Raw genomic sequence first — 25,435 nt, 5'->3', positions numbered from 1 at the left:
TCATCTCCTCAAGTCTGACAAGCACGCAGCCCAACATAAACCTGCCGTGATCTTTTATCATCGTTGAAGCCTTTTTAGTTTACTGCCAATATTTCACAGGCTGACATGTGTCTGCGGTGATGGAAAGGCACAATTATAAACACAGAGCTGTGCACCTTACAGCGAGAGGGGAATCATGTCTATCAGTTAACCTGTCAGAGGCTGTCACCCTTCGATGGTAATAATCACTCAGCTGCTGATGTCATGGATAATACCGCAGGGAAACAGGTCTCCACACTGAAGTACTCCCAGTTTAATTTGGGTTCATTACAGCATCTCTGGATGCATCTTCGCAGTCATACCTGAGGTACTTTACACAAGAATCTGTACCAGTTTCTGCTTTTACATGAGTTAACATGCACACACTGTGAGGTACTAGGAACTCACTGTGATCATGAAAATAATGTAACAGTGAGAGATGTGTCTATTCTTCCCCCCGGATCTGCATCACTACGCAGAAGACAGTCTCAATCAATCATAGGGGCAGTAAGAGCAAGCTTTCAAGGCATAAGAAGGAGCTAATTAAATGAATCCATCTTATGATTAAAGCACAAAAAAAGAGAATGGACACTTGTGTTTTACGTCACAACTGTGAGGATGGGTTTTTTTGTGATAATGATATGACTACTGTTTTTTTTTTATTCATCTGAAAAACACACCTAAAAGATGCTACCTTTCATTTTAGGCCTTTTATTTTTCAAAGACCAGCCAATTACAGCTTTAATCTGGCTGAAAGATTGATAATGAAAATAATAAGCACTTACAGGCTAAAGCAAATGTATAAAAATGTGAACTCTCATGAATTTCAGTCATGGCCTGCAGTCTCCAGTCGTTGAAACATGATGACAGTCTCTTAATTTGCATGATCAGCAAAACTTTTTATCTTTCTCTCTCTCATCCGTGATTCATCTAATACAGTACCTGCTATTTAGATAGATATTATTTGAGTGGAGGATGAGGATCACTCGTAATAACTGGGCTGTGACCTTGGCCACTAGGTGGTTAATGGATCAACTCACTGCCAAATTAATTTATCCTTCATTGCACCACAGCAGGACTGAGGAGTACGGAGGATGCATGGAGGATTCAGGTCAACTGTGAAAGCAGAGCATGCTCTAATGTAGTGATAACAGTGTGTGCCTTTCTCTTTTTTCCTTTGCTTGTCACTTACTGAAAAACAACAGACTGAACAATAAATTCCACATTTGTGGCTTCAGTGTCAGTATTATTAGATACTACTGATACATACTGTTACATCACTTACAGTTTTGCAACCATATTTGGCTATCCATGTATTTCCACTCAAAGTTAAATAACCCCAATAACAGTGTTTGTCCACTAGATGGCAGTCTGGCACTGCTGCGACAGCCGACTGAGCAGCAGTAGTGCTTTACGGTTGCCTTTTTTTGTTTCCAGATTTTCACTCAAGTACAGTATTTTACTCTGGCCAACATTACTGCAGTCTGAAGCCAGACATTACATACTGTTCTCCAGAAATATTTACTACTGGAAAAATCTTGACATTTGTTGCTTAAAGTTCAGAAAAGGTCTGCAGGGTTAATGCTACAATTGACCTTTGAGATTTCCAATGGAAGTCACTCCATAGTACCAAAGTGCATATGTAACATATCCATGGCATGAAAACAGACGGGCTGTCAGATCTGATAAGTATCAGAACCATAACGAGCTCTTTGCGTCATTCCTTTTCTCCACTGACTGAAATAATAATAAAGGGAATGATGAGAAGGAAAATGGTTGCAATCACTGAGCGAATGGGAATGGGTTTTTATGTGTTCACCACATGCATTCAGACAGACTTTCATCTGCAAATCCATCTCTACAGACAGAGCAGGTCAAACTGTACTAATATACTGTGGAAAGTTACGGGAGTGGGAGACATCATGGAGAGGTGAAAGAGCCAGAAGGAGGCGGACAACACAGAGGGGAAGTGGGAAGCTTGGTGCAACCATTTACATAAACATAACAAGTGTGGGAAGCAGCAGTAGGTTAATTATGACATAATGCTCTGTGAGTTATGCAAATCACAGTCTCAACTACTAAACACTGAATCCCATTTTTCACTGTATATTATTTCAGCACCTCACCCGGTGCACGCAAATTATCCTCCCCTGAGCAGGTGCTCCTTATATTGAATCTATTCTTCAATTTTTAACTGTCTGCTTTCTCTAATATTGAATTTCTATCATTCAAACAAATGACATAAAGACTGAATATCTTATTTTAATTGGCAACAAACAAGAGTGGAGCCAAGAGGTTATATCAAATAAACATTTTTCTACCGCACTCACATTTGAAGCAGGAAGTCAGAAATCCAGAGTTGAAATTTTCTGCTGCTCATGTCAGATTTATCCAGTCAGTATTAGCCCCACCATCCCCAACTTCACAATCCAACATGGCAGCAGTGCTTTTAAACAGTAGTAGAACATAAATTAGCCAAACAGAGAGGACTGAACAAGTCAGCAGAGAAGCGCCTTATACCTGCATTCTTTTTGAAGGCCAACAGGGGGCAACAGCTCTGTAAAAACATTTCCTCTCCTATAAGCATATGGGAAAACGGCTCTGAGATTTGACCTCTAAACTCTTTGCTGAATAGTTTATGTGATCAGTCACTTGTTTTGGGCCATGCTGAATAAAAATTAAGTCTATGTTGTACATTTTAAAAATAGAGCGAAATCCAGGATATGCTCATGAGCTAACAGCTTGAGTTTGATCAATTGATAGGCAAGGAGAATACGATATCGCCACAATGACGATGGTGAAAACACTTCAAAATGGGTCTTTCCAAACCAGTGGATGATGTCACAGTGTAGATTAAAGTGTAAAGTGTAAATATCCTATGAACTTTATCAACAATTAAAACATTTTTAATATGTATGAGTCCTTTTGTTGTACTGCTAGATAGATGGCAGGGTAAGTATTCGACCTTCAGTGATTTACCATACTGAAAGGAAAATTAATGCAATGTAAATTTCTGTGCTACCTTGGTGTAAATTTGTGGTATCAGCCTATAAAAATGATGTAGCTCAGAAAGCGGCAAGAAAGCTTTGTGTGTTGCACTTGCAGGTTTGTTCTTCATTATGATGGACACAGGTGAGTTGGCAGTTCAGACCTCATTGCCTTAAAAGTTCTACATTTATGACTGTATTCCCGAAAACGATGTGCCTATCAGCATGACGTAAGGCAGATTTGTCATCTGATGAAACTCCAGTCAACTCAGTGGAGTCAATAAAGTCAAAGGAATTCAAAGAAACCTATATCTATAATCATTTAATATCTTTACCCAAGAGGCAAAGGGCAGACTGACACCCTGAGTTGAAACTCATCTGACAGTTTTCCTGGCTTGTTTGAAAAAGAGTGATGTTTTTGTAAAACCTGAAATAACCTGCGAGAAGTATCCTCGCAAGGTCTGTGTCTTTTTGTTTTATTCACTAACTGGGCCAAGCTTTTATAGACTCACTTTTAAGCCATCCCTCTGCTAGTATTTAATCCTGTTGTTTGTTCTGCATTTTGTTTCTCACCCTCTCTAAAGTACTTTGTTAACTCTGTTTTTAGAGAAGTGCTATATAAAGAAAGTTTATTATTATTCAGGGTCACAGAGGACTGGCTGATTTCCCAGGATGCATTAAGCAAAAGCAGACACTCTAAACACAGTGCCAGTTTACAAATGGACGATCACTCACAGTGGACACTTACGCCAGTTGTAAGTTTAGAAATGACTACATTCAATTCTCTATTGTCAAGAGGCTCGCAAATTCATGATGTCGAAGCTGGCTGTTTATTATACCTGCTTAGTCATTCACAAACACACAATCAGTCAGCTTAGCACATAAGCCCAGAAGTCCCTGGATTCATATTCATCCATGTAAAACTCCCAGACTCCAGTGCCGGTGAAGTCTTGGCTAGTCGTCTGACAACTTCTCAGAGAGAAAAAAAATAGTCATACACATGACCTTTCTCTAAAATGTTTTTTTTACAGATTTTACACGTTGCGTTGTTATTTATACTTTTGCTAATCTAAGTTTACCAGCTACTATTTCCACTCAGTTACATCGACCTTTTCTTTGAGTCTCACCACATATATTTTCTAAAAATAAGGAGCTGATCCCTAAAATAACTCCGAGGTGGACAAACATGTATCAGCTTTCATCAACTTGATGCTGAACCATCTGTTTTTCTACCTCGGGTTGACATAAATGTCTGGGCAGTTAAAGGAACTCTATGCAGGGCGCCCAAGCGCAATGCCAAGTGCACTGTATGGTCCTGATCTCAACACTATTTATTCGAATTTTTGACCCCTCGACATGTGCAGAAAAAGATGGGACAAAGCAAACAAAACAATCTGCACTCAGTGACACATGTTTGCTTACACAGCAGCCCACCTTCACATTAATAAAAATAAACCGTCTACCTGATGGTGGTAAAGTTTGCTAACAAATCTATGACAGTTCTGCCCTTTTTCGTTCTTAATGGAGAGCTGAGCTCCACAAACACCGACCTCGCTACTCCCACGGCTGATTGGTCTGGTCTTGCCTGAGCCTCCATCCTTCCCAGCCTCCTCCACACTTCCCCCTCCCAGGCATCAGACCATGACCGGAGAGAATGTCTCTCATCCTCTCTCTACTCAAACTACTCCCCATCTGCCCTCTGCCCTCTCTATCTGTAAGAGCATGAGTAATTCTGTCATTTAGGAGTTGTTTGCATGGAGTTACTGCGAGACTGTATTGATGCTCGGAGCTGCGTTGGCTTGATCACACCGTGACCCTGGTGAGATGTTCTTGAGACGCCCACGTGTATAAAAGGATTATGAAGCACAAAAACAACAGGTTAAACAGGAGGGTGAGAGGCAGAAAATATACAAGAGATCATGTAATTTATTGAGGAGACAGTCACTTATTTGACACCCTTACATGCTTTTATACATTCATTACAGCAACAGTTACTCTACAAGTTCCACCTCAAAAACCTGATATAATAAAAATGATTCGATCTGCTATGTTTTTGAATAGAACTGACAACTAGATTATCAGGTAAACAAGTTAAGGGAGATCTTTATACTCTTAGTTCTGTGCTCTAACATGTCCGGGCAAATCATGTCTGAGGCTTATTCAGTAAAGGACGGAGTAATTTTATTTTAAATATAGGATGGTTCAGCACCTCAGATGGGCACTGGGTTATTATGTTCCCCGCCGAGAGATGGTTTCCAAATCCTAAATCCAGTTGTGCATGTTTAAATAATAACAGTGAAGACAACATCAAATGACAGACTGATTAAAAGGCACTGAGATCATGAGTGTGAGTGGTGGTGTGAGTTTAGCTACTTAGAGAGTACACTCTCATACATCTGTAAGTATGACTGAGCATGAGGCAAAGAGAAATAAGGTCAGAACAAAATGCTGTCATGAAAACATAACTGAATAACAGTATTTACACTGTTATCTAAACAGAGGTGAAGTTACTGGAAGGTCTGCTATTTCTGGGGGCCTCTTGCAGCAAATATCTCAAAGAAGATATTTTTGCTCTGCATGAAAGAGACTCTCTGACTCCCAAAAAGCATCATTCCTCTGCTCCGCACCATCTCTTTTCTGTCTCTCACTCAAATGCCCTCTCATTTCCCTAACATGACGATGCAGACTGACAGTCGTTCGCAGCACAGCTAACTGATGACTCTGACTGAAGGGGAACTCCTCATTTGGGGGAGAAGACTGTGGGAATGGACATTAGCTCCCAAGGGTGGTGGAAGAAAAAAAATCAGGGAATTTCTCCCTGAGCAGCTTCGGTTGAGCTGCAGCGCCTCATTGAGAACTTCTCTGTGGCTGTGAGATGAAGTAGACAGCAGCCTAGGAGGTGCAATTTTGATCTGACCTCCTCCAGCTTCCCGACGCTCTGCTGCTGCCGTGCCAAAGACGAGGCGATCTGTGCCTCCTCCAAAAAAGGCAGAAACATTTAAGCAGGAGTGTTCATCCTTAACTCAGCCCATTCTGTCCCTTTGCAGGTCTGCTCAACAAAGACCAGACTCGCTGAGTGTGTACCTCACAGGGTCTGCTTTATAACAGGCCACAGTGTCGCTGTGCACTCAGTGCACAGAAGATGCATATCAGATGAGAGGCTTCCATTTAACATACTGTACCCAGCAGTGTTTACAGAGGGCTTTCATCGCAATGCACATCTTATTGCTGATGGATGATGATGACTGAGCCTGAGCTCTTACACCAGTTTGCATTTACTGTCAGGCATTTATACAAACACACAAGTGTTAGATTCCAACGGGAAGTAACTGCTGTAACTGCTTGAATTATACTTCATGGTACTCTTTTATCGTGGTCAGATACATCTTTGTTGTACCTTTTCAAAGACAAAACTATTTTGGTCTTAGGCTTTAGGCACCAACAAATAGTTTAGAGACGACAAAAATAAGACACCGATAGGCGAGATCAACAAAAATTCAAATCACCACCCTTACCTGGCGAACAAGGCTGTTGGTTGTGGTGTCAGACGAGGTGCTTCCATCTGAGCCTTTAAAGCGACCTTTTCTCCGAGCTCCTTTGCTTTGAGACTTCAGAGCCAACAAAAAAGACAGGATAAAACTGTTTATGAGGAATCTTAAAATCTTAAAAGAATATACACAAGACCATGCAAACTAATACATTTTCCCCATAACAGATTTTAAGTTCATGCGCAAAAATGCATTCAGCAGAAAATAATATGAGACTCATAATAAGTCATTAATGTTTAGCAACAAATGCAACAACTGTAGTTAGATCAATTTCATTATCAATATGTTTTCTCTATGAAATGTCAGATACAGCATTTGCCACTCCAAGTACAGGGTGAGATCTCAAAAAGGTTGTGTCTGACAAAGATTATCAGTGATTATGAAAGCGAATAGAGCAATTTAAAGTTATCTGAGAGACCAGTTCTGCTTCCAACATTACAGCCTCCGTCTTCGCTGATGAATTTCATTGCATAGTTGAGTGGAGTTGGTGAGTCATTTCCAGCATAAAATAATTTTTTATACCAAAGCATTCAGCCAGTATTATAGCCAGTATCAGCCAAGCACTGACTTCCACTGTTTCTTACTTATTACAGATTTGAGTGTTTTCACTTAAGGTGTAATGTTATGACGTGTTTCAGGAGGTTAGGTAATCATGTAGGTAGACAGCTTATTTTTCAAAAGTGACATCCTGGAAAAGTAATGCACGAAATGCAAGAAATTCATTTCAAATGTGCTTTTTATTGTCCCCCTCAGTCGAGACCCCTGGACAATACCCTAGGACCAAACAGAAATATCACTATACGTGTTAAAAAAAACTCACTTTACTCCACAGAGCAATTATATATTATATAATTATATATAATATATTATCAATTTTTCGTTATTTTACCTGCAGAGATACACAAAACCCTTTTTAACATGTTTTAGACATTACAATGTTGTTAATACTGAAGGTACAATGTTTTTCTTTGAGACTTTACACTAGCTTTAAACTTAAATGCCGCTTACCTGCCACTAAAACAGCCAAAACACCCATACATGCTAAAACACCTAGTACTTAATTATTTTCGTTTTTACAGCAGTACTTTGAACAGAGTTCTTTTTGCATTACACTCGTAATTATATAATTACTACCACTGGCTTTACAATTGAAATACTTCCGGAAGTATGAGTTAATTTGACGAGCGGCCAGGCTAGCTTACTTCAAAACGTCGTGATATTAAACTAATACGACATGTCAAACTATTTTCAGTCCCTGAACGTGAATATCCAAATATCAAACCTGACCCACAAATAAGTAAAAACAAACAAACAAACCAAAACAAAAAACAAATTAACAAAAAATAAAGATTCGCCCTCGCGACTTACGAACCTCAATCAAAACTTTAATGAGGCCACCTGCGCTCACCAGCACGCGCAAAGGAGGCGGGCAGGCTGGGTGCAGGTGAGCTGTTTGACGTCTCTTAGCGTGCAGTCCCAATGTTTAAAGTGGCAGTTTAACAGGAACTGTCAGCTTTAATTAAAATGAATTAACTCACTTGCAACATGGGATGTTCCAGAGCGTCCATGTGTTTGTCCGGAGGTGTTCCTGCTCTTTTGGTTGGGCTAATGTTGACGACCATCACACCATTTGAAAAACGCGGATATTCGGTGAAACCTCTCGGGTTGTACAGATGCTCCGGCTGTGCCCGAGACAAAAGCGCATTTTTACACAGTAGCGTTGAAGAGTTTAATGCTGCTCTTCAAGTTTGAGTCGAGTTAAAGGAGGAGCTTGTGCGAAAAATGGCTGTAGTTTTTCGCGAGTTCAAGATGATGGTGATGATGTGAGTCGTCGGATATTATAGCCTTCAGCATCACAAAGCCCCCTCATCAGTTCGCTCCTTCCTACACTAGCTGAGAGAGCTCTCCTGCTCCGTGAGCCCTCATCCAACGCCAACACCTCTCTGCCTCCTCACAGCGCAAAGGGATGAAAATGAATAGAAGCATCCAAACAGATAGTCGGCATGAACACGACTGAAAAGCGTCAATCCAGAGTAACTTTGATGATCAGAACTGAACAAGTGAGAGAAATCGGGTCATAGCTACTGGGAGGTGTTTAAATCAACAAAATGATGCTTTTATTGTAATATAAACCTGATGTGGCCGCTCACAGGTGTTGGCACCAAAGTAGAGGTGCCACAGGGTGGTGGAGGTAGTGGTGGTGGTGGGGACAAAGAGAGGGAAGCCAGAGGAAATAAGACTATTTTATCAGAAATGAATACAAAAACAAAACAACATACATGCAGTCCAAATACAGATAGTAAAATATGATAAATATCTCAGCACTAGTAGTTAAAGTAAAATTACTCATGTCTAATGGCTCACTTCAGAATCATATACGTGATAGATACTTCAATGATCTTTAGTTTATTTAATAAATTATTGTATTGCAGCAGCACGATAAAGAGTAAAAATAGTACAGTCTAAAAGAAATAAACCACATTGTTAAAGTAAAAGTGCCACAGGTGCTTAGTGAGGGTCTCATACTGTGACAGTGCAAAGTTTTAACAGGAATTTTAACAGTGATAAAAAAACAAACAAAGCAAATAAAAATGAGGTTAATTTAAAGAAGAGTAAAAAAAATTGGATTGCAAAGACTGATACGTTATTACGTGCATTACTTGATTGTTGCAGCTGTAGTTAGATTAAAATTACTTTTTTAGAGCTAGTTCCCTTTATCTAAATAATAAGCATAGCACCAGATGTAATGAGGAGAGGCAGATGTGACTGAAACAGAGGGCTCATAGGCTACCAAGCTGAGATTAAGTAGTCGTTAGCCAGTGAGCCTGTGGCTTCATACCACACACAGTCTTCCATTCTGAAGTACAACGAAGATTTTACTTTTTTTTCAGTTCAATATGATCTAAAATGAGTGACTGAGACCATAAACTCATGAGGAAAGTGTTTCACAGGTCAAGAGCCGTTTTCCCACAAACCTAAAGGACTGAATGTCTTTTTGCAACCACAACTATCGCCATCTGGTGGCCTTCACATAGAATGCAGGTTTAAGGCACTTTGCGTTGGCTTCATTTTTTCTGACCAAAAAGCTGAATTCAATTTGTTTTCTATGCTAATAGCATTTGGTGAAAGGAGTATGGTGCCACCACATAGGCTGTATATAAAAGATGGATGCAGCAAAAATGATGTCATATGTGGACAAGAGGGTGGAGTACTAGTTACTTAGTTAGAATCTTGATTAGCAGTTCATAGACTGACTGGTTTGGTTTAAATGCAAACACATGCTAATTAATGCTAATAACAAACTAGTTGGACAATTGTTGCTACAACAGGCCTGTTTGTCAAATAATTACATTAAGAGGCTCCAACAACACAGCCTAGTCCAGCTGACTCTCATTTATAGGAGGCAGTCAAAGCTGCCACATGCTTAACTCAGTATCCAGATGGATACTGGACATACCCCTGCACCAAGAAAATGTTAAATATACCTCTGTGAAAATCTTGGTTTTCCATATTTGCTTCTTGTGTAATAAAGAAATGGAGTTATCCAGTTAAACTGGGATAGCCTAAAAACATATATATCATCATGTTATCATTTGGTGCAGGAAACCTGAAAATTGGAGCAGTGAGCCACAAGCTGACAGATGAATAATTCGTATTGGCAGTTAAGTACAGGCAGCATAGCTGGCGGATGAAAAAAAAGTGTCTTGCACCTGTTGACTATTTCATTATTGAATGAGCTCTTTTTATAAATATGTCATTGTAAATACTATAAATTAATTAATTAAATAAAAAATACCTCTCAGTTTCATATTTGATGACATACTTGTTCAGCCAGTAGTCCAAAATACAAATATACTGTTTCTAAAATAAACTTGGCACTGGGCAGTAAGAAAATCTTTGTTTGGTCGATTATTTCTTTGTTGTAACAATGCTTCCTGGCAATAAATCTTATACTGTTGGAAAGCCTGTTTATTTCCCCGTCCATGATGCCACATTTGTGAGGAAAATGCATTTGTGGGTCAAGCAGCTGGGTTGAGTATGAAGGTTGTACTATGAAAAAAAGCTTATTCTAATATTGAGTCTTGTTTGGTGTTGTTTATTGGATTGGATGATTGAAGTCTGAAGGAACGAGACATATTGGCCATTTAACAGTCCATCCAGTTAACAAACAGGGACATCAGTGCAATGTGAAAGAACCATACACAGCCACAACAGCTTGGCACCTCCTCCTCATGCTGGTCATCGGCTTGGTCACACACCGGTATGGGATGGTGTCCGATTCTTCAGTGTGGTTGAGGTCAGGACTGCAGGCAGGCCGTTCCTTCCTCTCCACTCCCAAATTTTGGTGATAGTCTCTGATAAATCCTGCTCTGTGGGTGTGAGTGTCATCTTGGAGGATAGAGTTCAGTCCCAGACTGTGGAGATATGGGATTCCATTGTATGGTATGTTCCAGATTTTCTGGGTAGAGAGCCGTCAGCCATATTATACTGGAGACTTTGACTGCAAAGCTGTAGAAGACTATTTACAGTTCCTAAATCCTGACAGGGTGGTGTTGTTTTCTTGGGACACCCATGTAGTGGCCTGTCTCAGAAATCCCCTCTTATGTGGAATATGCTCTTCTATTTGGAGATGGTACTGAGCGCATTCAAAAAAAATGCTGCAACTTGGTTTTGCAGAACACCAGCTTGAAGTTGCCCTGTGGCACAGGCCCTATCCACATTAGTCAATCGTGGCATGCTTGGAGCAGACACCAATTGACCACCAATTGGCAAGTTTTTCATGGGCGCAACCCACAAATGAATTCTCCTTACAAATGCAGCATCATTTAGGGAGAAATAAACAGGCTTTCAAACACTATGAGATTTATTGCCAAGAAGCATTGTTACAAGAAGGAAATAATTGACCAAACAGAGAATTTCATACTTTTTGGGCTAAGTTTTTTTTGAGAAAAGAAAGCAACAAACTTTTAGATTACAAAATTTCATGCATACCAAAGGAAAATCACCAGGTTTCTATTAAATGTATCTTTCATCTGTTTTCAGGCTTGAAATGAACTTTTATTTATCAAATGAACACAAAAAAGAGGAAAATTAATAGAATCCTAGTAAGTAAGGTGATACAGACAACACGCACTGGACACTTTGAAAGGTACACCTTTCAGACTTACGTTACTTTGAATGTGGTATGGTTTTTGGTGCTAGACAGGCTGGTCTGAGTATTTCAGAAATGCTGATTTACTGGGATATTCCCACACAACCACCTCTAGGGATTACAAATAGTGATCTAACAAAGTGAAAATATCCAGTGAGCTGCAGTTCTCTGGGTGAAAATGCCTTGTTGATGTCAGAGGTCACAGGAGAATGGCCAAACTGCTTTGTGCTGATAGGAAGGCAACATTAAATCAATCACTGATACAACCAAGGTTTGCAGAGGAGTATCTCTGAATGACATCTCTGAACAACCTTGAAGGAAATGGGGTGAAGCAACAAAAGAACACACCGGCTAAGAACATGCCACAATTCGCATGGCCTCAGCAAAATCAGACAACAGAAGAATAGAAATAATTGCCTTGTCTGATGAGTCAAAATGATGTGCCATGTCACAAAGCTCAGATCATCTAAAACTGGTTTATTAAACTGGATTATTAATTCTCTGCACTCTATTGTCCTGCATGGTCACCAAATCTCAGTTCAGTGGAAAACTTTTAAGATGCAGTGAAAGGGGAGATTTGCATCATGGATGTGTAGCCGATAAAGCCAACCCAACAAAAACCTTGCATTATAACAGATGCAACTTCAGGATATTTTCAGTGACAAATATAAAGATTAATTCATAATTTCTACTTTTTATTGTTTGTTGAAGTCTAGAAAGCTAGCTTTTCTAATCATTTCACCTGTATAAATGAGTCATTTGCTAAAACAAGGTAGTTTGTACCAGGTAAAGTGAAAGAAAGGAACTGCATCTACATTATATCCCTCGGTATGAACTTTGCAATCTCTCACTCATGGTATAGTGTCTCCAGTAAAACCATGCCGCTGCTGAAGAATGCTATTCTCAAAAGACTTTAGAGAGCTCTGAAGTTGTTATTCATTATTGCCCTCTAGTGGTTTCATGTGCATTTGCATTTTAAAGGGTAACCGGAACAACTGTATATAATAAGTTATGTGGGAGCAATTTCTATAAACACTGATGCAAAAAAAGGCGATGGCCATGGTGGTGAATGCACTTTGAGTATCTCACGTGTACCAAGACTTTATGAAACAAAAACATTTTCTTGCTGAAAACTATAGATTCATATTTCAGACCAGTTATGTATACTGTTATATCAGGACACACTGAGGTCCACAGGAGGTGATGTTCCACAGTATTTGGACCAATTATCAGTTCATTATTATCTTATTTTTGAGGTAAAGGTTCATTTTAGCAATGATTTCCAAAAAAACATTAAATGAAAAATGTACATCTAAACAGTGGTAACAGTGCAGGTTTGTCTGGTTATTATTATTATATGTTTCTTTTTTCTTTGTGTATGTAACATCATAAGGCATTAAACTGCCCTGTTGTGATATTTTGAGGGTTTTTTTTGTTTTTTGTTTTTAGCAAAATTTGTAAAAACAAATTTGTACCTTCAAAAAAGACAAGATTGATGCAATGAGTATATGTGAGTTAAAGCCAGTTTTTAAGGTGCTAATATGTATAAAAACTCAACTATTTCCCTCACTGTGTGGCAACTATATGCTGGCGTGTTTTTGTGTCACAACAAAAACAGGTAGGAAGAATTGTTTTCAATCAGATCCGTTTCAATCAAAGGGAAAAATATTTTTATGTTTCCTGTTCTCTGTCTCTCTAGTAGCTTTTTCCCATCGTTTGTGTGTTCTCCTGCCCTGATGACCCCCCGCAGCTGAACTCTTCTTCTGAGAGGTCTCTGCTGAGCAAGTGAGAATACTCAGTGTTCAAACCAGCATGGCCCAGATAAAAGCACTTCCTTCCTCCATCCTGGCAACAGTTACCTTGAAAACATGAGCATGCCCAAAAAAAATGCCTCTGTGGTGCAAAAGAGCAGATTTACACACAAACGAGTAGGCCTGGAGCTTTCCTGGAAGTGCTGAAGAGGCTGAGATTTTTAAAATAACAGCAAAATTGCTAGAATAAGAGAAAATTCAATGGGTTTCCTCCTATTGTCTGAACATTTCTCGGGAAGTCACAATAAATGGTGTCAGCTCTTTCTGCCATGATAGCCAAATAATCTCATGACACTGTTTATGGAAATGACTTTGCAGTTAGATAATAAGCCCAGAATGGCAAATTAACATAATCAGCATACGAGAAACTAATCCCTCTCACGAATAAAGTAAATGCTCAACAGCTGTTTGCTCAAATTTTACAGAAATATGTTGATGCTGAGAGCACCAGAATTTAATCACAGCAAGCTGATTAAAGGAAAGAAAAAATCCATTTTTAATCCCACTCGCTCTTTCAGTATCACAAATCCAATTTTATGTACAAATAAGTTGATTTGCCATGTTTCATTTATTTCATTGTGCTTATGTATTCATCACATTCCCATCTTCCTCCACCTCCTTCTGCGAGCCCACTCTGACCGGTAAAGAGCGTGTGCTCTGTGTGGGTCGGATCGCTGCGGAGTTTCTGTCTTGCACAGTGATGAGCGTTAGTCATCCAGGTTGGTGGATGAAGAGAACAAGTAGCTCAGGTGGGTGGAAGTGCCCTCATATTGGATCACAGAGAGGCCTCAAAAAACAAAGAACAATGCCTCTGAGATGAGAAGCAGAAGCGGAGCAATGTTTTTCAAAATAGGGCTTCAAAAATAACTGTAAATGATACCAGCTTGTGCCTGACAAAGAGGCTTAAATCCTTTTCTTTGTTCCTAATATTAGTTTCTCATCAAGCCAATTAGTTTGTGTATATTTAGAAGTCGCCCAAACACACAGGAAATTATGCGGAATTCCTGAAAAGCACAAGTCTTTATAATTTGGTTTATATCTTGCAAAATAAATAAATAAAGGAATTAATTAGAAATACATTGAATGGAGACTCAAAGGGATTATCTTTCAATGTGACAATATTGTTGAAGAGCAATACTGAAAAACTTTAGTGCTACTTTTAATTGGAATTAAGTGTACAAATTTAAAACCATCTGTGTTTTCCCATATGATTTGGAAATTGGATGTGGCTATTACAAGCTCATCAAGTAAAATGTCCCTCAAATCATCTGCATCATTATATCAACAACACCCAAATTAATCTATTAATTTTCCAATTAAAATTTCCATCAGTTTAAAGGCAATGGACAAAAATAAATAAAAAAGTTAATAAAAAGGGAGCTTTACAATATATTCTTGATCATTGAATTTGATTGTCTGAGGCAACATGAACAACAGATGCTGCTACCAAAAAGGCAATAAAACTAGACATTTACAGTCCATAAACAGGCACACACACTGTACCTAACATACAAAAATAAATCATCAAGTATAAAAAAAGACAGGCTTCGTACCACAGTACATATATCTGATCCATTTTTGAGACTACAACATCATCAGCAATAATTATTCAAATCTACTGGTTGCACATGCTAAGAGATGATAACAAACCAGTTAATGGAAATTTAAAACTCTAGTATGACTCGGCGTTTGTTTTGGCTCGACCCTGTGAGGAAGATGCACACTGCATTTAAAATTTGAGTTCATGTTCAAAGAGCGCGAGCAACAAAAGGCAGGCCCAACCCAACAGGAGACCGAGGTTCTGGAGGAAAAACATGAGGCACGGTCTGTCGGTCTTTACTCGATTCATCTCTGGAAGCTGATGAAAGAGAGAAAATAAGAGTAAGAGCAAAACCTTCAGCAGTTTGGCAGAAATACAGGGTAGGGCTGGCATTATTCTCTAGTTTTCGTACTTCCAAATAACCTTGTGAAAATAACAGTCAGCGATTTTCCCATCGCTCAGTACTTTCCAAGTGTACTACTTAAGGTTTAAATCTTAAACCAGAATTTACAAGCACGCTAAGCACTCCATGACGCTGTTCACAGCTGGACTTTGAGCTTCTTGATGCTGAGGTCAGCTTACTACTAGTTTAACAGGTAAAACCTTTGTTAATCACACAAATTAGTGTGTTAGTACTTTGTAAAATAATACAAAGTGCACAGCTCAGGTTTGATGGGAGTGCCGTTATTTACAATCCTGAGAGACACATAGCATGAAAACAGGTTGATATACACACACCCCTAAAAGGGGGGTGGGGGTGAGCTCAATTTTTGGTTTCCGATGGTCTCTTGGAGATTGGAATAATTTTATGTGGAATTTTTCATGATCTGCAAAAGCTGTAATTCTCAGCTGTTTGGTCAGTTTTCCTTTGGTTTAGTTTCTGCTAAAACAATATTTGAACTTGAATTTGAATTTGAATTTAGTAGTGGCGTTAGAACACATTTCATGACCCTTTAAAGACTCCTGCTGGTTAAAATGCACTAATTTAACCAAAGTAATATCACCCATTTGTTTAGTATTTTGACTGTTTTTGTTTAGATAAGATTGAAGTTATTAGCTAACACTAGCAAGACTGAAACCATAAGCTATAGGGGTGCAATGCTACAGTATTAGCCTTAGCACACATGCTAATGCTAATAGCAAATAAGGAAATGACTTTCACTCACTAAAAATATAACACAAAGCTTTTCAACTGGCCGTACCACACCTTAACAATCTTATTCACATTATTAAATCAAAAATCATATTTATAAAGAGCAACACAGATGTGACAATTTTTTGTATGAAAACAACAACATTGTAATCTATTATTGAAGTTAAATGTTTGGAAGTCTGTGGGAATTCAGAGCCATGATCTTGAAGGAACTGCATTTTTTAACAGTGTCCTAGCTGGATTTTTAGAGCCAGCCTCCAAAGTTTCTGCTTGAGATCATTGGATCAGTTTAATGTTTTGTAAAGTGTTACTCAAACTGGAGTTCAAAAGTGCATTTAAGGGGGACTATTTTCAAGGGGGACTATTGATACATTGAGGCACTATTTATTACTGCACCAGGACAGAGGATCACTGAAAGTAAATTATGTCACCCAGTGCATCTGTTTGGGTCATTCACATTTGGGATTTTTTTTCTTTACTGTTTTTGAACAACAATAAAGTTTTATGGTAGAGGCAAATGGATTACACCGTAGGTTCTGACCTTTTACAGGATTTGTTGTCAACATGGAATGGCTAATAAAGAATATCACAAGCCATGTGCTTCACAAAACCTGGCTTACCATTTCCACCAATGACAAATAGAGAAAAATCCCAGCAGTGACAGAAAAGATCCACTGCTGCACTTCTGTCTCTGAAGAAACAAAGAGTCCGATGTAGAGCCCCATGAAGGCCGTCAGAGCGCTGAGAAAGTTCATTAGCACAGCAGTCTTCACTGAGAGTCCAGAGCTGAGCAGCACTGCAAAGTCACCTTGGAGACAAAAAGCATACAAGATAAGTCAGCCAGTCAAGGAGAATAGTTTCCAAAAGATAACAAATTCATCCAAATGGACACACAGTGACCTCTCACCCATCTCATGTGGAATCTCGTGACACAGGATGGCCACAGTGGTCGCCATTCCAGTCTCAGATGAAGAGGAGAAAGCTGCCCCGATAACCAGGCCATCAGCAAAGTTATGAAGACTGTCTCCCACAATTACCATCACAGCCAGCAGAGAAACCCCTTGTCCTGGGAACACAAAGAGGGCCTGTGTCAACAAACTCATCCTCAAACTGTAACAATTCCTCTGTCGTGCCAGGCAACTAATTACAAAGCACAACTCATTCAGCTGCGTGTGATGGCGCAGCTCATTTAAAAAACAAGAAAAAAGAAGTTTAGCTTACTAGGATGTGAAGGACGCCTTGTGTTTGCATGCTCAGGAGACATTTCTGTACACTCCAAGTCATCCACGGGTCCCTGCAAGATAGACATACCTGTTAACACCACAGATTCTTGAACATTTTTAGCCTTTGATTCAAGAGAGAATTGTAGAATAGTTGTCAAATTAAAGGAGATACATGAGACTTACTATCCAAAACAGGAAAAAGGTCTACAGTAACAGACTTTAACTTTAGTAGTAGTTATGCTGCCTTTAGCGTTAATATCAAGAAGTTATTCAGAAGTTGTTCCAAGTTATTTCCACAACACAATAGGTTTGCCATTTGCAAACAATATTACTTTCAATGTCTTTGAAATTGCACATCATTAATGTACAATATGAAAACCAGTGGCCCCGAGACAGATTTCAGTTTCGATTTTGTAGCATTTGCCTGGTAAACTGATTCCAGTTTTCAAGATAAGTGTTCCTACCAAAGATAATGCCAAACCTCTAACCCCATATGTGCATAGTTTGTTAAGTTAAAGGTTGTGATCAACTGTATCAATTTTTTTTTAACTAAAAATACTCCCACAACATATTCTTTGTTTTCAGTAGCAGTTGTTACTGTATCTATGAAGCCAATTAAAGTGTGTGTTGTGGTTCTTTTGGGTCTAAATCTATACTGTACCTTATAGTACTCTGGAAGTAGAGAGATGGGCCTATAGTTTATGAGGAGATGTTTATCTCCAGGTTTACATATTGGCACATCCTTTGCAACTGGTATCTTTTCAGGAAATAAACCATATATAATTACAAATTACAAATGTGGGTAAATGGTTTCTAAATCCATATTAGTTAGGCTTTCCATGTGAGGGATCTACTCTCTGAGACCTGTTTGTGTATTTAAAAGGATCAAGTCCTGAGGTATTAAACTGTCTTTGCACAATTCAACAGCATGAAGTGATTGCTGAATGATTTAATACTTCTCATTCTCCAACATCCTACATGTTCTGTTTCTTTACTCCCTCCTACACCACTAATCATTTTGTTATATAAGAGCAGTGCAGAAATTTTGGTGAATTTCAGTCAATTTTTGATCAAGAATTTTGGGGAATTGATACTAAATAAAGTGTGATGAAAGATGGGATCGGGATTGTGCCAAATCAACTTGTGTGGTGAATACCATTCTCTAGCACAACACTTGCTGCTTTCTTGGAGGCATAATGGGGGAGTGAAGCATGACTGGGGTGAATGAAATTATTTTCACTTAAATAGGTCTCCTGTGTTACAGTGTTAGCGTACACATTTCATCAATGTGTTGACATGGGCAGAATTGCCTTACTATAGTCACAGCTGTGTGTTTTATCACTAAATAAATAACATGGATGGTGATAGGAATGAAAATTTACCTGCCAAGAACAGTCTTTTTTTAAAAAAAAGCAAAAAACGGTTCAGTGTGACTCGTGACTGGACTCACCAGCTGTATAGTGGAAATAGACTTGCCTCTCTGTGAGTGACCATTGCAGCTCAAGGAAAGGTCACCATGACCCTGCACACAAAAGAAATTCATGAGATCAGTTGCTCAACATGCACAGTCAAAGGAATGTGTTTCTGCTTTTGCAAGACCCTTAAATGTATAAGATCAGCCTGTGATGCACTGCTTCTGAGTAACTTTCTCAGATTCATCTTTTTTGTCATTAAATTGATAAAGGCTACAAAACAAAAGCCTTACATGACTATGAGAAGGGACTAAAAAGGAGAATAGTTTTTCAATGAGGAAAAAGCTGTAAATCCCAGCAATCACTCCCAAGATCTTCCACAAATACTGTTTTTCTTCATCATAGTCCTCATCACCATGATTGTGGGTGCTGTGATGGAGGCCAAGGATCTGCAAAGCAGACAGAGAGAGAACAATTTACTCCACACTCAAGCTATGTATGTGGTGGATTATAGTGGATGGTGCTGTGACCTTGTACCTGTGGTATGAGGTGCAAGAGAGCATCTCCTGACAGGGTTCCCACTGCCAGACCGACAAACAGCTGGAGGATTAGTGAGTAGGTTTCTTGGCAGGAGTTGAAGAAGATCAGACAGATACCAAACATGGAGCCCACCGTGATGAGAAAGACAGCAGCTGTGCTGTAGCCATACTCTGCAGGAAGGAGACAGCTTTGCATAAAACACCAAACCAAAAATGTAGAAAACAACAAGTGTCTTAATCAAATTTGAAATTTGATTATGCCTGGCCTCAGAGGCAAGTGCAGCTGATTCAGCTTCTGCTATTTATGCTATTTCTAACTTAGTCAACGTCATGTTCATTGCTGGTAATACTTGCTACTATTGGTGTGTTTTAATTAGCTGAAACTATTGCATGTTGTATTTATTATGACGTTGGTTTGTGAAGAGAAACAATTAGGTAAACCGTCTCACTCTCGAGAGCTGTGGGCAGAGATCCTCTTGTTTGTTGCTCTTCAGGCTCACAGGCATTGCCTAGCAACTGCTGAATGATGGCTGGGCAAATTTGTCTGAAGTGTTCCTTGGAAATCGGCAAATGAGGATCCAGAGCAAAAATATCCACCAGCTGATTGGCTGAAAAACATACCTGATTGGAATAAAAAGAAAAGGTAAATTTGGAGGTGAGTAGGAGGTATTTCAAATCAAGTCTCTTTCTGTACCTGAGTGAAGTTCTTCATTTAGTGTTTTATGATTTTCAGTACTTTTTGTTTGTCATAACCCAATCAAATATTTATCTCACCATACCTCTGCCCAGTCACTGTTTATTCCTTCAATTTCGGGGTTGCAGCTGTCTTGCAAATTCCTAGCCACCTTCTTTGAACCTCCACTGATGCCTCGTCTCTTCCTGTTGCGAGAGTGCATCCCTCCTTCCCGTCCCACTCCCAGCTGACGAAGCAACTCCTCCAGGTCTAAACAGATAACAACAACACAATATATCAGGGGTCAGTGCTTTAAACCAGCATTTGTTTATTCGTGGTTTAGTAAAAGACAAATAAAAAGATGGGGACAAACTGTTTTGAAATCCAGTACATCAGTCATTTCTTGCTGTGACTGAACCTCAAATTAACCTGCATTTTTTACTGTCATGAAATAATTTTAACAATTTTCATATGTGTAAGTATAGTTTTATAGTACTGCCTTTGATGCAGTATTTGAGCATCTAGTCTCAAGATAATCAGTTCCCTCTTGGATCATGTCTGTTAAGAGGACTTACAAAAAACAAAGAACAGCTAAAGCCTCTATTACTGTTCAGTAATCTTGTAATGATCATTAACTGTATAAGAATGATGGACATAACTTCCTGCATTCTTTCTAATAGCCAGCAGGGGGCGACTCATCTGGTTGAAAAGTAGTATGATGCTTTATCAACTCAGCGAACACTTTCCTGATGACTTATTTAAAATAGCATGATATATGTGATGGTCTCCTTTAGAGTCAAAAAGAAGCAGGATGCATTTTAGGACAGGCATCCTCTGTGACTGACTCGTCACTCCCTTAAGGGTGTGCAATATTTCCCAGTGTCTCAGTCAGATCCAACCCCGTATCGTGAGTCGTGGCTTTAAAGCTCTAATGGCTTCACAGTAGAACTTCATGTACCAATGGGTAAGGTCATGGTGGCTATGACCATATTTTATATAGAGTCTTTAATATGAACAATGGATCCACTGACTGTTGCTAGCAGAAAGTGTTTGAATTGTCCCACCTGTGCCTTCAATCAGGCAGTGGGTTTATTCAGATAGTGAGTAAACCAGCTGGTGAACAAAACCATATTTAAAATCTAAGATGTCCTTTTCTCAGGCTGAAAATGGAGCTAAAACGAGAGCATGTGTTGTAGAAAGCTAATGTTGCTTTGCATTTGATGTTTCTATAGGTAATGATGTGTAGCTGTGGTCTGGAAGGAAAATATACAAACATGCTCTTTTGAACTCACCCATAATCTGCAGGTTACTTGTGCAGTTAAGAGAATGAAAGATATAGTCTGTAAAGAAGGCAGGGGGTGGCAGGTTTCTCTTTCTGAAACAGTGGCCTTGGAGAATATGGCTAATGATGGCTGCGGCCACTCTGGGAACGGCAGATGTACCAGCACCTGGATTTCCCTTAACATCAGCATCTTCCAAGAGATGAGCTGCATCAATGCACTGTGGTATGGAAAAACTGAATTATTTATATGCAGGCGTACACATGGTAAAAAAGGATATATCTGTCAGAAAATGCTTTCTCACTTGGGAACTTGAGAGTATATGTTGGCTGGATGGCTCATAGTGCTGGTTGATGACCTGCAGGATACTTTCTGTTTCATTGGATGAAAGGAAGCTGTTGTCTTCAGCTGGATGTAAGTTAGTGAGGGCCAGAAGATAGAACTGAAAGTTCCCAGATGAGGAGGAAAAGAAAGAAGGAGAGGGGGCAGCATTTGACACACACAGGTCTTGAAAGTTAATTATATAGTACAGCAGGACAGTCGAGATCTGCTGGTAGTTCTCCTCAGTGAGGACATCCTTCCCATCATCCTTCAGCACGGACAGGGCTATGTCTGGTGTCAGGCACTGTAACAAGGACAGGACCGATTAAAAATAATAATTATAAAAAAAAAAAAAAGTTTTTTTTTAATACGTTTTATTTAAAGGAAGTTGAAAAAAATCTAGGTCATGCTGACTTTTGAAAGATGTTGTGTTGATAACAGCACTACTTTTTCTCTGCACACAATGTTCTGTTCTTTGCTTCTGGGAAAAGAAGCGGTTGAGACCAATTAACCCCACATGCAGGTTGCAAAAGGTTGAGAGAGTGAGTGAAGCACTGTTTCCTCTGGGAAAGAGCTGGATATTCATTGAAGAGAGACAAAAAGCTACTCTCTTAATTACTAAATCTTAATTTAAAAGTTTGACGCAGACATCCTTATCTTCCACGTCATGCTGCTCTGTTGTATCTTAATTGCCCCTTGGGGATAAATAAAGTCTTTCTGATTCTGATTCTGATAATCACACTGTCAGCCCAGCTGCACAAGCATGTGTAGTACCTCTAAATCCACTCTGTAGAGTTTATTATGTCAAACTGAGGGATGTTTAAAGCCATGAATGCTCTGTGCAGGTCAAGGACTTAAGCCTCCTCATCCACTCACATTCCAGCCATAACAAACATTTTTCCTGCTGTGTGTTCAGGAAAAGCATTATTGCCCTTGCTCAGTTTAGCATTTAGTGACATTTTCGTGATAAAACATTTCAAGGCATTACCTTCTCACACATGTCCTGAGAGCTGCCCGTCCGCTCTGTGCAGCGCACTGCCCGGAGAAGTGTGGTGATCAGTACACTGGTTCTGTTCTTCTGGAGTTGAGCCTTGTTGTCCGGCCCCAGGGGCAGATTCAAGGCCCTGAGAGCCTCCTGCAGGTACCCCTGCTCCTGCCCTTTCACTTCCAGCATTCTCCCAAGAGGACAAAGATACAGCAGTAGCAGCAGCAAACACCAAGTACTGCTCATGAAGTGCATGTTCCTACCAAGGTTGTCAAACTCCCTCACACTCCCAGGACTGGCTAGGGGTTTGAGATGACAAGGAAGTGATACACGGAAAACAAGAAAACAGAGAGAGAGAACTGTATCAAGGTGAATAACGGCAGAAGGCTACTAAGAAAGGCAATGATGTTTTCTAGACAAGGGAGGTGCTAATAATAGGCACAACTGATCTGACGGTGAACAGGACAGTTCGGAGGTGAACCAGTCCTTACAGTGCCGAATGATCAGTAAAAGCCTGGGCCCCTCAGTCTATAACAAAAGGATTAGTGCAGGCAAGTGAAAGAGAGCACAGGGGCAGGGAGACAGGGGCATGAGGGGGAGACTGTAGACAACATAATTAGTACTGAGGAAAAATAGGGACTGGGGAGAAGCTGTTAGAAATGTAAAGAAATAGCTCAAGCAGAGCCACATCTGAGATATCTCCTCTTAAGCGGTGGATACGTGGCACAGAGGCGGACACTGTTACCTTTTTGATTTATATCTCAGTTTTTAAAGCAGTCCATGGATTGAATCGTTTTCCTAATTTAGCAGCTTCAGTTGTAAAAGAGAAAGGGAGAAGGTTATGTGAGTGAGTGCATGTGGTGTGATGATCATAAGCACTCCATGTTTAAGCACCAGCGACGCTCATATCTAAGGTTTTCATATTATGCATGATCTCTGAGTCATCAAGGATCAACCATGCACTGCAAAACATGCCAAGCTTCCCAGCATCCTCCTACACTGGAAACCCTGCAGGTCGATTCGACCCGGCAACAAGAGGACATAGTTTATTGTTTAAAAATTCCTGTAAGCTACAATAACACCTGAGAGAGAGCAGATGAAAAAGCTTACCCGATGTATCAGGCCTATGCCGTTCTCCACTCTGCTCCAATCAGCTGCTGTGACGAGGTCTGTTTTCCTCCTAGGGTGAAGGTTTTCCTGGTAGGGCAGACCAAAGATCCAGTGCTTGTTTGGGGAGAATTTTTGGGCATTGGTGCTGCCAGTAAAACCCTCTTATGAGAAGTGAGTAAGCTCCTGAGGATTAGCTGCGACAGCCTTGGAGGACTGTAGTTACCATGGAGAGTGCTGCCTCATTTTCAACAATAAGGTGATGGTGGGGGGCTGGCCTCTAGCAGGGGTGACTGAATGGCTGAAGCCTGATGGAGTAATACTTAAAAAGCTCTCTTAGGAAAAAAGGTTATTGCATAAATAGACTGCTTTGCCGTGTTTCTCTCTCTTTCTGTATTTTGTTTGTCTCTCTACATCATATATTTTCTTTTTCTACCAATACATATCACATTAGTACAAGCAAAAATCCATACAAGCTTAAATTCATGCTCTTAATCCTGTCACTGATACTGCCAGAAAAAAAACAGGTGCAACACAGGCTATGAAAAAAGAAGCATCGTTCTCGGCTGTGACAGCAAAGCGCTCACACTTATGCACGCCGTGTCTCGTGTATTAGATGGACAAACAAAAGCCATTTTCAAAAGTTTCTTTAGATTTGTAGATAGAGGCGAGCAGACGGTTTTCCTGACCTTTCTAATGCAGAACAACATCTTCAATGTAGCGTTAATGGCATCCTGGTTGTGCATGATAAATTAAAAAAAGAGCAAGGGTGTTTGCTCTGGAGAGACTCGTGAAATGATCTGGCAGCTTTTTAATGGTTTATATAAAACGAGTATGTCAAACTCATTTAACATTCGAGGGCCACAAACAGCCCACTTTGTAAAATCCCTGTTTTTGTCAGGGTAAAGAAGTTTATGTATACATTTAATCCCATCTTAGTATTAGAAAAAGAAGTGCAGTTAGTGCAATTAATCTGTCTCAGATTTTCTATATCGTATAGTTAATGAAAGAAATCTGTCAGCATGACTCTTAAATTAAAACTGTAAGGAGAAAAAAAGCATGTGCTTAACTCATTGACTGTGTTGTAATCATAAAACAAAGGTTTTTGTCAATTCGCAGAAAATGTCCGTGACTTTTCTGTCATTTAACTGTTTATCTATTACTTACTTAATCTGGCGTAGTATGAATGGCAATGGGAGAGATCCCCATCAGTATCAAAAGCTGTAAAAGTTGTAAAATTGCAATTAAAGCTCCAAAATTTATGCCCTCCTTCACAGTTTCCCATGAAATCCAGTGGGCCGTATTGAGTCTTCGCCAGGCATGGCCATGGAGTTGGACCCAGCAACAGGTGATTCATATTGAGGCACAACTGATGAAAGGCTTTTTGTTCCAATGGTTTATTGAGCACTTAGTTTAAAACCATGGTGACTGTAGGCTTAATATACTGTGGACTGCTAGTTTGCTTTGTGTGCTTTTAGGTTTTTGTTGTCCTGAACACCCTGGTGTGGTTTTATGAATAAAATGTTTTTTTGTCCTCCTCTACTTACCACCTCCCTGCCATCAGGTGATTAGCTGCTCTCCACCTGATGGAGAAGGACCTCTCTTTCTTTCCTTTCTACACATGGTTACATAAACATCACAGTGGAAACTAAGCATGTTGCCTGCAGCTCTATTAGATTCAACTGT

General features: G+C 39.6%; 2 protein-coding genes across 6 annotated transcripts in view; both read right to left on the bottom strand.

The window, feature by feature from the left end:
• Positions 1–8,280, bottom strand: part of LOC134634323 (voltage-dependent L-type calcium channel subunit beta-2-like) — a 67,054-nt gene extending 58,774 nt beyond the window's left edge. The window contains exons 1-2 of the mRNA XM_063483463.1: positions 8,092–8,280; positions 6,521–6,613 (exon numbers count right to left, since the gene is read on the bottom strand). Coding sequence (XP_063339533.1) covers positions 6,521–6,613; positions 8,092–8,175 — 177 coding nt within the window. The 5' untranslated portion in view covers positions 8,176–8,280. The remainder of the gene's footprint in view (positions 1–6,520; positions 6,614–8,091) is intronic.
• A 5,731-nt stretch (positions 8,281–14,011) lies between these two features.
• On the bottom strand, positions 14,012–23,948 carry LOC134634322 (zinc transporter ZIP12-like). 5 transcript variants are annotated; one of them, XM_063483458.1, is made up of 14 exons: positions 23,753–23,948; positions 23,388–23,452; positions 22,646–22,941; positions 21,641–21,961; positions 21,349–21,556; positions 20,163–20,326; positions 19,833–20,004; positions 19,382–19,554; positions 19,138–19,293; positions 18,883–18,954; positions 17,431–17,503; positions 17,117–17,275; positions 16,830–17,017; positions 14,012–15,374 (listed from the first exon to the last, which is right to left on the bottom strand). In XM_063483458.1, exons 3-14 carry the CDS (start codon positions 22,895–22,897, stop codon positions 15,246–15,248), a joined length of 2,067 nt encoding a protein of 688 aa, XP_063339528.1. In that variant the 5' UTR covers positions 22,898–22,941; positions 23,388–23,452; positions 23,753–23,948; the 3' UTR covers positions 14,012–15,245. The 5 variants fall into 5 exon arrangements, with proteins under 5 accessions (XP_063339528.1, XP_063339531.1, XP_063339529.1 ...); XM_063483461.1 differs by having other exon boundaries at positions 22,646–22,937; XM_063483459.1 differs by lacking the exon at positions 23,388–23,452.
• Between the last annotated feature and the right edge of the window lie 1,487 nt (positions 23,949–25,435).

This window comes from Pelmatolapia mariae, linkage group LG9 (genome assembly GCF_036321145.2).
Source record: "Pelmatolapia mariae isolate MD_Pm_ZW linkage group LG9, Pm_UMD_F_2, whole genome shotgun sequence".
In the NCBI taxonomy this organism is placed as follows: Eukaryota; Metazoa; Chordata; class Actinopteri; order Cichliformes; family Cichlidae; genus Pelmatolapia; species Pelmatolapia mariae.
The sequence above is the reverse complement of the archived record's forward strand: the minus strand, read 5'-3'. Positions and strand labels throughout refer to the sequence as shown.

Excerpts from the sequence above, each read along its gene's own strand:
- LOC134634322 (XM_063483458.1), bottom strand. The coding sequence starts at position 22,897 with ATGCACTTCATGAGCAGTACTTGGTGTTTGCTGCTGCTACTGCTGTAT. Across the intron at positions 21,557-21,640 it reads ATATACTCTCAAGTTCCCAA|TGCATTGATGCAGCTCATCT; the intron begins GTGAGAAAGCAT and ends TCCATACCACAG. Across the intron at positions 15,375-16,829 it reads ATTTGTCATTGGTGGAAATG|CTTCCAGAGATGAATCGAGT; the intron begins GTAAGCCAGGTT and ends CTCTTTCATCAG.